Consider the following 14,048-nt stretch of genomic DNA (forward strand, 5'->3'; position numbering starts at 1 on the left):
ATAGAGGTGGTGGTTGCACAACACTGGGAACATACTGAATGCCACCGGATTGTTCATTTTAAAATGTTAATTTTTTGTTATGTGACCCTCACTTAAAAATATTTTATACACACACACACACATAATATTTATATATATATATATATATATATATATATATATATCCTCTGATTGAGGCAGTAACATAAGATCTGATTTGAATAAATAAAACACCTACATCTGTACCCAGACAGAACACTATATGAAACTGCAGGATAACAATGATAAACAGATCATGTTTGCAGCCAGATTATCTACAAAGGAACAACAATTGGACTGACTGACGATGTCTCAACAGCAGCAATAGAAGTCAGAAGGCAGTAAAATAATTTCTTCCAAATAATAAGAGAAAATAACTGTCAACTTGGAATCACATACCCAGTGAAATTTTCATTCAAGCATGAAGGTGAAACAAATAACTTTAAACAAATCTTTAAACAAATAACTGTTCACTGCTGATGGACTATCTTAAAGGAATCCCTAAAGGATATAATTCAGAAAGGACAAAGACCCTAAAAGGATATACTGAGATAAATGGAATAGCGAGCAATGATACCGTTGAATTAATCTAAACATTGATTATATAAAACAGCAATAATGACTACAATGGGAATAAAATTCTAAGATAGCAGAATAAAAAAAAATAATAACATGAAGATGGAAAGGGTTCTCATCAAAATCCATTACATCATCTTCCCTTAGGTCTCCTCATAAACCTTTTTAGAGCTTTACTGAGACATAATTAACATAATATAAAATTCACCCTATTAAAACTGTACAATCCAGTGGTTTTTTAGTATATTCACAAAGTTGTGAAACCACCATTACTATCCAATTGCAGAACACCATCAGCATCCTCAAAAGAAGCCATGTAACCATCAGCAGTCAAACTCCATTTCCCCTTCCTCTAGCTGCTGGCAACCACAAACCTACTTCCTATCTCAATGGGTTTGCCACTTCTGGACATTTCATAAGCAGAATTATACAATACGCAGCCTTTTGCATCTGGCTAATTTCACTTAGCTTAATGTTTTCAAGGTTCATCCATGTTGTAGCATCTATCAGTATTTGATTCATTTTTATGGATGAATAATATTCAATTGTAAGCATATACCACATTTTGTTTACCCATCCATCAGTTGATGGACATTTGGACTGTTTCCACTTTTTGATTATTTTGAACAATGCTGCTATGAACATTCCTGTACAAGTTTCAGTATGAACATATGTTTTCATTTCTATTCAATTCTAATAGGCTTACAAGGATTGGAACTGCTGAGTCATATGGTTTATGGTTCTGTTTACCATTTTAAGGAGCTGCCAAACTGATTTTCAGGGTGGCTGCACCACTTTACATTCCCACCAGCAAAGTACGAGAGTTCCAATTTCCTCACGTGTTCATCAATGCTTGTAATTGTCTGTCTTTTTTATTTTAGCCATCCTAGTGGGCATGTAATGTGGTTTTGAGTTGGATTCCCCCAATTAACGATTTTGAAAGAGCTTATGGACCACTTGTACATCTTCTCTGAAGAAATGTCTATTCAGATCCTTTGACCATTTTTCAGTTGTCTTAACACCTACTGAGTTGTAGGAGTTCTTTATTCTAGATACAGGTCCCTTATCAGATATATGATTTGCAAACATTTTCTTGCATCCTGTGAGTTGTCTTTTCACTTTCATGGTGGCATTCTTGAAGCACAAAAACAAAACATTCTGATGTAATCCAGTTTATCTGTTTTATTTTGTCACTTGTGTTTTTGGTGTTATATCTATGAAACCATAGCCTAATCCAAGCTCATGACTTTTTTCCTATATGTTTTCTTCTAAGAATATTATACTTTTAGCTCTTATATTTAGGTCTATGATCCATCTGGAGTTAATTTTTGTATTTGGTATAAGGAAAGGGTCCAATTTCATTCTTTTCTTGTGAATATCCAGTTATCCCAGCACCATTTGTTGAAGACTATTCTTTTTTCCACTGAATTGTCTTGGCATCCTTGCATAAAATCAACTGACCATAAATACAAGGGTTTACTTTTCAGCTCTCAAGGGCTTATTTCTATTTCTGAACTCTCAGTTCTAGTTGACTGATCTACATATCTAACCTATGCCAGTACCACACCATCTTGGTTATAGTAACTTAGCTATAAGCTTTGAAATAGGGGAAATGTGAGTTCTTCAACTTTATTGTTCTTTTTTGGGATTCTTTCGGCTATTTGGGGTCCTTTGCATTTCCATATGAATTTTAAGAATAGCATATCTATTTTTGCAAAAAGAAAAAAAAACTGGGATTTTGACAGTGATGGCACTGAATCAGTAGATGAATTTGGGGGATACTGCCATCTGAAGAATATTATGTCTTCTGATTCATGAAGATGATATGGGTTGTCTTTTTATTTATATAGATATTTAATTTCTTTCAATGATGCTTTATAGTATTCAGAGTGCAAGTCTTGCACTTCTTTTGTTAAATTTATTACAAATTTTATTAACATCTTTTTGATGTTATTGTAAATGGTATTTTTCTTAATTTCATTTTCACATGGTTTATTGTTAGTGTATAGAAACAAAATTAATTTTTGTATACTGATCTTATTAGGATTTTCAATAAACAACACCATGATATCTGCAAGTAAAGATAGTTTTATGTCTTCCTTTCCATCCTGGATTTTTTGTTATTTGTTGTCGTCGTTGTTTTGTTTTGTTTAACTGCCCTGGCAAGAACATTCACTACAATGCTGAACAGAAGTGGTCAGAGCAGATATTCTTGTCTTGTTCCTGATCTTATAAGGTTTTTTGTCCTTTATTCTATCTATTACTATGATGTATTATGTTGACTGATCTTCACATTTTATACTAACATTCCATTTCTGGTATAAATCCCACCTGGTATATAGTGATTTTTTATCTGTTTCTGAATTTAGTTTGCTAGTATATTGTTGAAGATTTGGGGGTCTCTATTCATAAGGGATATCAGTTATTTTTCTTTTCTTGTGATGTCTTTGTCTCGTTTTGGTATCAGGGTAATACTGGCCTCTTTTTAAGAGTTGGGAAGCATTTCTCTTCTTTTATTTTTTAGACTTTGTGGAAGGATCAGTATTAACTCTCCTTAAATGTTTTGTAGAACTCACCAATAAAGCCATCTGGTTATGGGCTTTTCTTTGTTGGAAGTTTTAAAATCAGTAATTCAATTTCTTTACTTTTTATAGATGTATTTAGAGCTTCTCTTTCTTTGGGAGTCTGTTCTAGTACTTGTGTCCTTCTAGCAATTTGTTTTTTCATCTAAGTTATCTAATTTCTTTTCTAATTATTGGCATAAAGTTGTTCACAGTATTGCCTTATATTCCATTTTAATCCTGTAAGGTTGGTAGTGATACCCCCCCCCCTTCTTTCCTGATTTTGGTAATTTGAGTTTTCTCTTGGTCGATCTAACTAAAAGTTTGTCAATCTTGTTGGTCTTTTTAAAGAACTAACTTTCTGTTCACACTTACTTTTTTCCGCTTTTTATGTATTCTCTATTTCATTTATTTCTACTCTACTCTTTATTATTTCCTTCCTTCTGTTTGCTTTGGGTTTAGTTTCCTCTTCCTTGATTCTTAAGGTGGAAGATTAGATTATTAATTTGAGATCCTTCTTCCTTTTTAAGATAGGCACTTATGGCTATAAATTTCAGTCTAAGTATAGCTTTAGCTGCATCCTGCAAGTTTTGTTATGTCGTGTGTTTTCATCACCATTCATCCCAAAGTAGTTTCTAATTCCCCTTGTGACTTCTTTGACCCATTGGTTATTTAGGAGTATGGTGTTTAAATTTTACATATATATATATTTCCCAAATTTTCTTCTGTTATTCATTTCTAATTTAATTTCATTGTGGTCAGGGAACATACTTTGCATGATTTTAATCACTTCAAATTTATTGACACTTGTTTTATTAGCTAATATATGGTCTATCCTGGAGAATGATCCATATTTCATTTCTCCACTTAAGAAGACTGCATATTCAGCTGCTGTTGGGTGGAGTGTTCTATAGGTATCTATTAGGTCTAGTTAGTTTATAGTGTGTGGTTCAAGTTTTCTATTTCATTTTGATCTTCTGCCTAGTCTATCCATTCATTGAAAGTGGGGTACTGAAGACCCCAATTATTATATTTGAATTTATCTATCTTCCCCTTAAATTCTGTCAGTTTTTGCTTCATGTATGTGGCAGTTCCATTGTTCTGCAGATGGGACAATCTCAACTGACCTGTCTTCAATCAAGTTTGTGGATTCTTCTGCTAATCCAAATTTGTTGGGGGGGAGGGGGGACTTCTCTAGTGAATTATGCTGCCTAAATGGGCATTAGCACGTTTCTCAGAGTCATTGCTGCTTTTATTTAAACCCAATGACCTTATGTAGACAATGTCTGACTGACCAACTTACATAATAAGCCCACCAGTTTAACAGTACATCAACCAAAACACCCAGACATAACCTGTGAAAATGAAACTAGAAGTGAGATCCAGAGGCATACTAAGTCCTGGGAACATGTCTCTTTAAAGAACTCTATTTAAAATAACTCTGCTTTAGGAGATAAAATATTTAAATAGGCAGATCCTCAATTTCTTCATTTAGTCTTTCTACCTTTAGAGGGTTTTCTCAGTGTACATCTTATTTCCATATGATCGTAAGGGTAAATACAGTAAAATTATGCACATTTTAAATTTAATTATATGCTTTGTAATTATTCCTTGTCTAGATCTACCGTAATCTTGGTTCTTATTTGAACTACACTTGGAATTTCTATGTTCTTGTTTACTTTTTTGTTCTACTCCCAAACTGAATTCCCAATGGGTCCTATTTAAATGTATTTGCTCTGTTTATCATTTATACCAGTGACTCTTGTCAATTCCCAAGAGTGTTAGACCGGTGAGTAAATTAGGTCTTGTTTGTCTTCTTTCCCCATCAAGAAAAGAAATAAGCCTCTGCTACAGTGTCTACTAACCACATTAGAAAATGAAGTTATAGTTCATTCAGGGATTAAGACTGAAATGGACCCCTACTTTAACTGTGCCAAGAACTCTGCTGACAGATTACTTGGCTCTTCAAAATAAGAGTGCTTCATGTTTAAAACATTAATACTGTTCATTTTATATGTGGAAAACTTCAAAAACTTTGAAAAGATTTCCACTTTCAGTAATGAAAAAATATAGGAAACATCCACTTGGGGTACTAGGCCATTGCCAAGTCTATAATCTTCATCAAAATTCTTTCATATGTAAAATTAATAGCAATATCATCTCATTCAATTCCATCTAAATGAAGTATTACAATCCAGAACTCCAGGATTTCCTGGAACTCGGCCTTCTAGACCTACCAGATTTCTAAAGGGACTTACTCATTGCATATTGGGTTCTGAATTTTGGTTTCAGCTGACCCAGACAATTAATCTTAATTGTATGAGTCTGGTTAAATTTTCCCCAGCAGAGGTTTCCCATTACATGTAACCATTACTGGGATATCCACAGGTGCCAACATAGAAAGTGCTGTTATTCCCAGCTGTTGCTCATGTTAATTAACTTTTCTCCTGAACTCAGCTGAAGTAGATGGTAAATGTGTGCGTAACTCTGTTACCTTAGAACATATGATGGTTTATAATTCCAATTAATGAACACCTAGTGATTCATTAATAGTTTTACTTTAAAAGATTCTCTTTAATTCTGCTGTCACTTGCAAAACAAAGTAACATGGTTCAGAGACTGACTTATTATGAGGGTGCGCCAGTGTTTCTTTTTAAATAATTGTGTGCTAAAAGTTTTTGCATCAGTATCATATTTAACAAATTAATACAAATCATGATAAAAATCTGGTTTCAATCACATCTATAAGAAAATGTATAAGCATGATTGGAATGATATACTCCAAGGTGTTTCCAATCAAAACATGGCTCATCCCAGTTTCTACCAACTGGAAATAAATGGTACAGTGGAAAGAGGGCTGACCAGGAAGCCACGAGACCAGGGTTTAGACTCCATGTAACTAGCTTAATGCAGGCAGAGTCCTGGAAATATTACTGTCTTGCCCTTGGTAGGTAAAATATGGAGCATTAGACTAAATGATATTTAATGGTGGTACCATCTGAAAAATTCGATTCTTGTAGAGCAGGGATTGGCAAGCATTTTCTTATCAGGCAGAATACATTCAACTTTACAGCCAGACAGTTACATTTCCTGTAACCCAGTTCCTTGCAAACTCAACCTATCTGTTGAAGGGAATTAATTATATAACTTCAGGAAAAATCCTGTTTCCTGCCTTGTTATTAATAAACCAGGAAAGATCATGTACAAAACAAAGCTGACCATCCTCATATACCCTCCACCCCTTCTTTGTCATTCTTATCAGCAGCAGAGCACCATCATTCGTTCAGTCTCCAGGCCAGAAGCCTCATAAGCCTCTTGAAGGCATCTCTGTACACCTTCCTCTATTTTTGTCCTGTCAGAAAGTAGTATCTTTTATCTTACTAACTTCATTCTCTTCTTCAAAATTAATATATATACTTTCTGCCATTATTCTTAAAACACCACTTCAGTCATGTCACCTTCTACTTTCAAAGAATGTCTCCTCTCTACTGCATCAAGCTCTTAGGCACTAGAGCTTCCAAGGTCCTCCTTTTCTCTATCCAACAAGTCTTATTTCTCACAAGATCTCAACACCCTCTCTGCCCTAGTCAGGGTGCTTTCTAGTGGGTCCCTGCAAAGTATACATTAATTTCTGTACCTTTGCTGCCATAGTACTTCATCTCAAAACCATTCTTTCTACCCATCCAATCCTGACCATTACTTCAAGGTCTAACTCAAGGATCAATTTTTCTATAAAGCCTTATATGACAGTCTACACAGTCTACACACATACAGATTGTTATCTAATTCTGTAGTTCTGTATTTAGGGAAATACCATACAGGTTGTATTTATCTTCCTATAACTGCTCCTGTTAACCAAAGTAGACCTAACACCCTCCTGTATTCAACAATGCCTAATACAATGCTAGAAACAAAACAGGATTTAAATAAACACAGATTGATAGATTAAAAGAAAAGCATTATTGTTACAGGGTGAGGAAGAATGAAATCCAAGGTCTAGTGTTTTGGCTTCTTCTTATTAATTCTTTTGGAATATATCAATAACCATTACAACATCTTACTCTAAGTTTCCCAAGCACAAAATATTGCAGTCTCTCTTAGAAGTAAGGAGTCTCCTATTTTCTTGACACTGCAAATAAATAAATTAGCATATAAGTTTACAGATAGTCCCTTATGAATGCTTTCTAAAGTGCAGATGAAGTAAGCCAAGGTTAAATACCTCTGTTTATGACAAACTGCTTTTCTGACCAAATCCAGATTTTGCATCTGAGAAATTTCTATTTCTCTTCCCTAGTTCTGTGCCTTGGGCCCAAAGAATTCTTGTACAATGTCTGCTCTATGCCAGGAACTGTGTTAGATACATTATATATTATCGCATTTGAACCTCCCTGTCATCTTGTGAGAGATGTACTATTGTTGTGCATACTTTTAAGATAAAGAAAGTGAAGCTACTGTCATAGGATAATTTCTCTACTGGGGAATCTGATAATGAGGACACTGACTCCTTTCTATGCTGCTCTCATGTACCACCTGATGCTTTCTGTTCTGATAGTGAAAAACCAGTTACTCCAGATATAGAAGCATATTTAACAGAGCTTTTACACAAAAACATGCAAGTACAATTTCCAAATGATAAAAACTGGAAAGGCCTTACTATAATGACTGGGACAGATGATTCACATCCTTCAAGTCCTATATTAGAAGATTATACTGAAAGAGAAGCTAAACAGTTAAAAGCTGTGAATATTTTCAAGAAAGCAGAAAGCCCTTCTCAACCTTCTTAGATTTAGATAACATGTAACCACTGGGTTCTCTGTGTAAAAAGAAAACAGGATGGGACTGTAGCTGTTACTTCAATCATAGATAAGTCATAAGAAATGTAACAAGGTTGAATAGTTTTAATCAAATGTATGCATATCAACATGATATAATGGCTAAACTAATTATAGAAGGAAATAAGAAAACCACATCAATAAGTTAGAGATAAATAACAGTAAACTCTCTTCTAATTTTTAGTTTTATGTAACTAAAAAACATGTTATATTGCTCTTAAAGAAGTCATAGCTTAATTAGCAGAAATATTTTCAGTAGTTTTGCAGACATTCAAGGTTAAATATCTGATAATGCTGTGGATACCCTCCTTTGTTCTTGATTCATTCATGGTTCACCACACATCATTTACCACCTATGGTTCATTACACATCATTCACTAGTGGTAGTTCAAATACAAAAACAGAATCACTTAACTGAATGTATTCTAAATAAAAAATGCTATAAATATTCTGTAACTCAGACAACTGGGAGCTCTCTGATCTCATGTCCAGCTGCATCTGGAGAAGCAGGGGCTCCCAGGCTTGGTAATATATAAATTTATTTTTACATTGTAAACTTGCTCCTTTTACCTTAAGCGCTCTTTCAGTAAAAATATGTTGAAGTTGAATTCTTGTCTTGAGTGCTCTTTACTTTTAAACTATTGTCTATCCCTATACTCTTAATTGAGTGGGAGGTTACTTGATGAAGCCCAAACTGACTGAGCCTGTTAAGGCTCAGGCCTTTTCTAACGGAGATCACCGGTCTGAGGTGTAGAGACAAAGAGGTGACACTACCTGCCCAAGGCTGTATAGCTAGAGAATGACAATGCCAGAGAATGACAAGCCTTTTGACTGTTGTTTTCACTTCTTTGGACTTCTTGTGAAAAACTAACTCTATTTATGCTCCTCACTCAATCCAATCCAGTGATGTACTATCCAGAAGAATTCCAAAATCCAAGGTCCACTCTCATCTTTTCTGACTTAATAGTCCCAAGTGTGAAAGTCAAGTTCCCCTTCTGGACAAATAACAGAAATGAGAAAAATACTCCTAAGCAACATGTCTATTCTAACTAAGAATAAGAATGCAGGAAGAACCAGATACTATGAGAAGGCTGGCAGTGTCGGGTAGTTCGTCTGTGTGTATGAAGAGTTCTGTGTGAAATTAATATGTACAAGGCTAAACAGGCAGACCACCTTGGGTTTAAGTCCTGGGCCCACCAATGAATGGTACATAACTATGGGCCAGTTAAATAATCTGAGACTCAGTTAACTGCTATATAATCTAAAGGATTCAATGGCAATACATTTAACGTACATAGAACAGTCTCTGGTACAGACCAACTGTTCAATGTTTTCTGTAATTATTTTCAAGGTTGAAGTGGGAAGTTTGAAAAGATAAGCAGTACTAAGCATTTTAACCTGTGTTCCATCTATGCATCCTGTTTCTGGACTCCCCTCCAGGACCACTTACCAAAATGAAGACAAAAGCATTCTGTGTCTCTACCCACACATTCCCCACCTAGAGTACCTTCTTAGATGCAAGTGACTACTAAATCTCAAGTCCAGGCTACTCTGCGTCCCACTGGGATGCTGTAAACTCAATACCCCAAAATAAAGAAATTTGTGAGCACTTGAAAAAACAAAGAATTGGTAGAGATGTAAAGGGTATTAGGGGAATCAGAAATTCCTGAAGTCATTATTCTGGCCATTGGAAAGTATCTTAAATAGAAGCACATCTTAAATTTCAGCAAGGGATCTGACAAAAGCTTTTCGCAATGGAGATATAATCTGGGTCATAGGGATTTCTGGCCAGCTGAAGTAACTACTGATTAAAGCCCAGATCCATGACTCAAGCCGCTTATGCAGACATCTGTATTATATATGTGGCTTCTCCTCAATCCACATTTTTATAAATACAAGGATGGCATAAGTATCAAATTTCAAAGTGAAATAAACCTGAGCTAAAAATAAGAATCACAATCTCAAGATTCAAAAAGGTCTCCAAGCAAAATTTTAAAATTTATAAAGCATGAATAGAATGTTTCAGTTTTCATATTCTGGTCGTAACTCTTGTAAAGGAAGCGAGAAAGCCTAGTAACAAAACACTGAGGGATGGGAATGTGTACCTTTCATTCATTCAACCCCAAGTTAGTATTGAGTAGATACCATGTGGCCAAGTACTCTTACAGAATCAAGGACACAGCAGTGAACAATCCTATGTCCCTGGTCTTTATAGAGTTTATAATCTAAAGTAAAGAAAGAGAATAAACAAACATGATGTCAGGTGAAAGCAGTGATTTATGCTATAAAGAAAATACTGCTAGGTAAGGGGACAGAGTAACAGGGCCCATTTTAGATGGGTTTGCATATATTTACAATAATGACAGCAGATATTCATTAAAAAACAGAGTAGGAGAGTAAGGTATTATTTTAGATGGCATAGTAAGGAAGGCATCTCTGATATAGTAATATTGAGCAGAGACATGAATGAGGTTAAGGAATGAAACATCCAAATTATTTTGTGGAAGGGCGTTCCAAGCAGATAGAACAGCTTGACTTATTCACAGAACAGCAAAGACAAGATGGCTGGAGAGCAAGGATTAAGGACAGAGAAGCAGCCAGGGGCCACACCCAGATTTATCTTGAGGGCAATGAAAAGCTGTTGGATTTTTTGTTAACTGATTTTTTCCACTGGTCTATATACCTACCCTTATGCACTGTTTTGATTATTGGATGGTTTTGAAGAGGGAAGTGGCAATGACCTGGCTTATGTTTTAAAAGGATCCCATTCTGGCTATTTCTGAGGACAATACGAGGTAGAGGCAAAACTGGAAACAAGGCCACCAGTTCTAAGGCTACTGGATTATCTTGATATCCCAACGTGTAACATAGCATTTGGCATGTACATACCAGCTAGGATAAATTTATTATCCTATATATTTAATATATTATATTGCTATGCAAACTCAGGTTTGAAACCCAATTTAGCCACCTTAGCTTTATAATCCTGAACATGGTATTTAATCTGAGCTTTACTTTTCTCATTAAGAAAATGGATCTACCTCAGAGTTGTTGTAAGGATTAAATGTGGCAATGGACATAAGCATTTACTGTGCCTAGCATGTGGTGGAAATTAAAAAAAAAAAAAAGGTAGCTAGTTATTCACTATCCACTTCCCACCCCTCAATACAGAGAACATAGCTGGAGGGCAATTACTTCACTCAAAAGAAAGTACATATTGTATAGTATGTGAATATATCTCAATAAAACTGAATTAAAACACACACACACACACACACAAAAAAGTGCATAAAAAACAAACCAATTCCCAATATCAGGAATATCAGGTGCTAAATTACAGACATGTTCGGTTTGAGATCCTGTTAGTCATACAAGATGTTTACTTGGATATATGAGCCTGGGATTCAGAGAGGACTGGGCTGAAGATAAAAAACATTTGGGATTCAGACCATAGATGGTCTTTAAAGCCATGAGACTAGATGAGATTAGCAAGGGAGTAAGTGTAAATAGAAAAAGAGAAGAGACACCAGGACCAGAGTCCTAGAGTACTGCAATATTTACTCATCAAAGAGATGAGGAGAAAGAACAAGAGTAGAACTGAGGAGCAACCAGGGAAGTAGAAAGAAAATCAAGAGAGTATGGTACCCTTGTAGTCAAGTAAAAAACTTTGTCATGGAGATAAAATTGAGAAGTTAGGTTGAGTAGGATGAAAACTGAGAAGCAATCATTGGATTTAGCAATGTGGTTGACTGGCAGGGGCAAAAGTCAGATTAGAAAAGGTTCATGAAGAAAAATATATAGCAATTTTAAACTATTTATTTAAGAAATTATGCTGAAAAAGGAAGGAAAGAAATGGGGCAGTAACTGGAAGGGGAAGTGGAATCTAAACATACATGCTGACGGGATGGTTACAGCAGAGTAGGGGAAACTAATGATGTAGTAGAGAAAGAATTGCTGTAGCATTATCCTGGAAGTGGCAAGAATAGGTAGGATATAAAACAGAAATGAAGTGGTTGGCTCAGCTATGAGAATAGTTTATTCCAAATTACAGAAGATAAGGTGTATATGCATAGATACAGGTAGGTGAAGAGAGGTGTCATAGAGGGAGTTTATGGAAATTCCCTTCTGACTGCCTCAGTTTCTCCAATAATTCACCAACAGAACATGAGGATGGGACAAAACGTACTACAGATCTGAGGAAAATGGAAAAAGTATGAAATAGTCATCTAAGAGAGAGGGACTAGTGAATGGACTAATGAGATATACTGCGACTGGTTTCAAGTGATACCAGTTGGCAGGTTTTTCCCCATCCATGTTTGCCCACATAGGACGAAGCAGATAACTGAATAGGTGGAGACTCAAGGATAACCAGGATACTGGTTAGTCAAACAACTACAATGAAGGGAGAGACCAGCAGAGAAACTGAGGGTGCATACAAAGGAGTGATAATGGCTGACTATGGAAAAGCAGAGTCAGGAGGGAAATAAGTACAAGAGGGGGATGAGGGACAGTGAAAAGGTAATTCAATCAACAGACTGCTGGTATGGGTGGAAATTAGTATATTTAAGGGAGCAAGGTAGAAAGATAGCTGCATTTAGAGAATAGGATATTTACAACGGAAACTGTCACAAAAGTTTAAGAATTACTACAACATAGAACCAGATCCTTGAAATTCCTACATTTAACAAGAAAGTTCAGTATAGAAATAAAATGCGAATCCATGTGTCAGATCTGAATGGCAGATAAGAGAATTAAAATTGGAAGATGGAATTTAGTCAGGAATTCCTAAATCCTTCTATATAATTTATCAAAAACTATCAGAGAAAATTGATTTCAACTTTTCTAAGGAAAACAATGACTTAAGTGGGGGAAAAAAACGGATGTGATCTCATTGACAAAATAGTTTAAAAAAAAAAAACAATCACTTTATTTATCGTTTTCCATGGTATACAGTTTGGTCATTTGCTCATTGTTCAAAATGTATTCGTGGGTTCTAGAGTGCTATACTTCTCTGCTTACAAAGTTAAATGTATAAAGTAACAAGTTAAAGTTAAGTGCCATTCTCTTTAGTTTATATCCCTTCACAACAGTATTAATAATTTCTTCACTTCTCAAACACAGAGGAATCACTTTGGATTTCAAAGCAAACCATTACCCAAACACGTATGCATCCACCTATATATTTTTAAATTACCTACTTCTCAAATCCACCTGTAAGACATAACTCTAACTTTACACTCAATCTGCTGAAAAGCTAAATATACATTTAAGATGGTACTTTTCAGTAGCCTGAAAAAGAAATGAGTCATGGGTTTCATTCCAATGGGAAAAATAAACCATATGACACCTATCGAAAGCTATTAAATTCATACTCAATTTTTAGGAAGCGTTAACGACAGCAACAGGTATCTGCTTTACTTACCTCCTTAATAGCATCTTCATTAGGGAGCATGGAACATAAGCACGTGATGTAGGCTTGCTGAAAAGATGACACATTTGAAATTTCTCTAGATTCTATACAAAGTTTTGATAAAGCAGTAGCCTGGGGGATGCAGTTGGATTTCAACAAATGCTTTATTCGCATTTGCAGAAAAGAAGGTCCTTCTTGTGCAATCAATTTATTAACTAGAAAAAAGGAAAGATAAAACAATTTGACAATATACCATGTACCATATCAGGCTTGTTAAATGAAAAGTTTGATATTTTGTTCTCATATTTTTGTTTTTAGTTGATAGAATTTTAGTTGATATAACTGGGAAGTTTACTCATCTAATAGAGCAGGGAGCAAACTAATTTTGTTAATAATTCCCACATTAGTTAATAGTCTTATTTTGAATAACAAACCTTCTAATAAAGCTACTAACATTTTATCAAAACTAATTATTTGGTCAACTTCTCCCCCACTTTCTGATGAGGATAGTAAGAAAAAGTAAAATGAACCAAAAGCATAAGTGCAAGGAAAAGAAGCAACTAACCTAGATAATATTAGCAACTACCACTAAAACACTTAGGAGGTATCAAGCTTTCAACTAAGTGTTTTTATATCTCTCTCATTTATTCT

At 35.1% G+C, this 14,048-nt stretch overlaps 1 protein-coding gene across 1 annotated transcript in view; it reads right to left on the minus strand.

Annotated features, from left to right (window-relative positions):
* Positions 1-14,048, minus strand: part of RLF (RLF zinc finger) — an 89,518-nt gene that overhangs the window by 23,228 nt on the left and 52,242 nt on the right. Inside the window, exon 5 of the mRNA XM_037827582.1 lies at positions 13,410-13,612. Coding sequence (XP_037683510.1) covers positions 13,410-13,612 — 203 coding nt within the window. The remainder of the gene's footprint in view (positions 1-13,409; positions 13,613-14,048) is intronic.

The sequence above is a fragment of the Choloepus didactylus genome, chromosome 2 (assembly GCF_015220235.1).
Source record: "Choloepus didactylus isolate mChoDid1 chromosome 2, mChoDid1.pri, whole genome shotgun sequence".
NCBI classification, from domain to species: domain Eukaryota; kingdom Metazoa; phylum Chordata; class Mammalia; order Pilosa; family Megalonychidae; genus Choloepus; species Choloepus didactylus.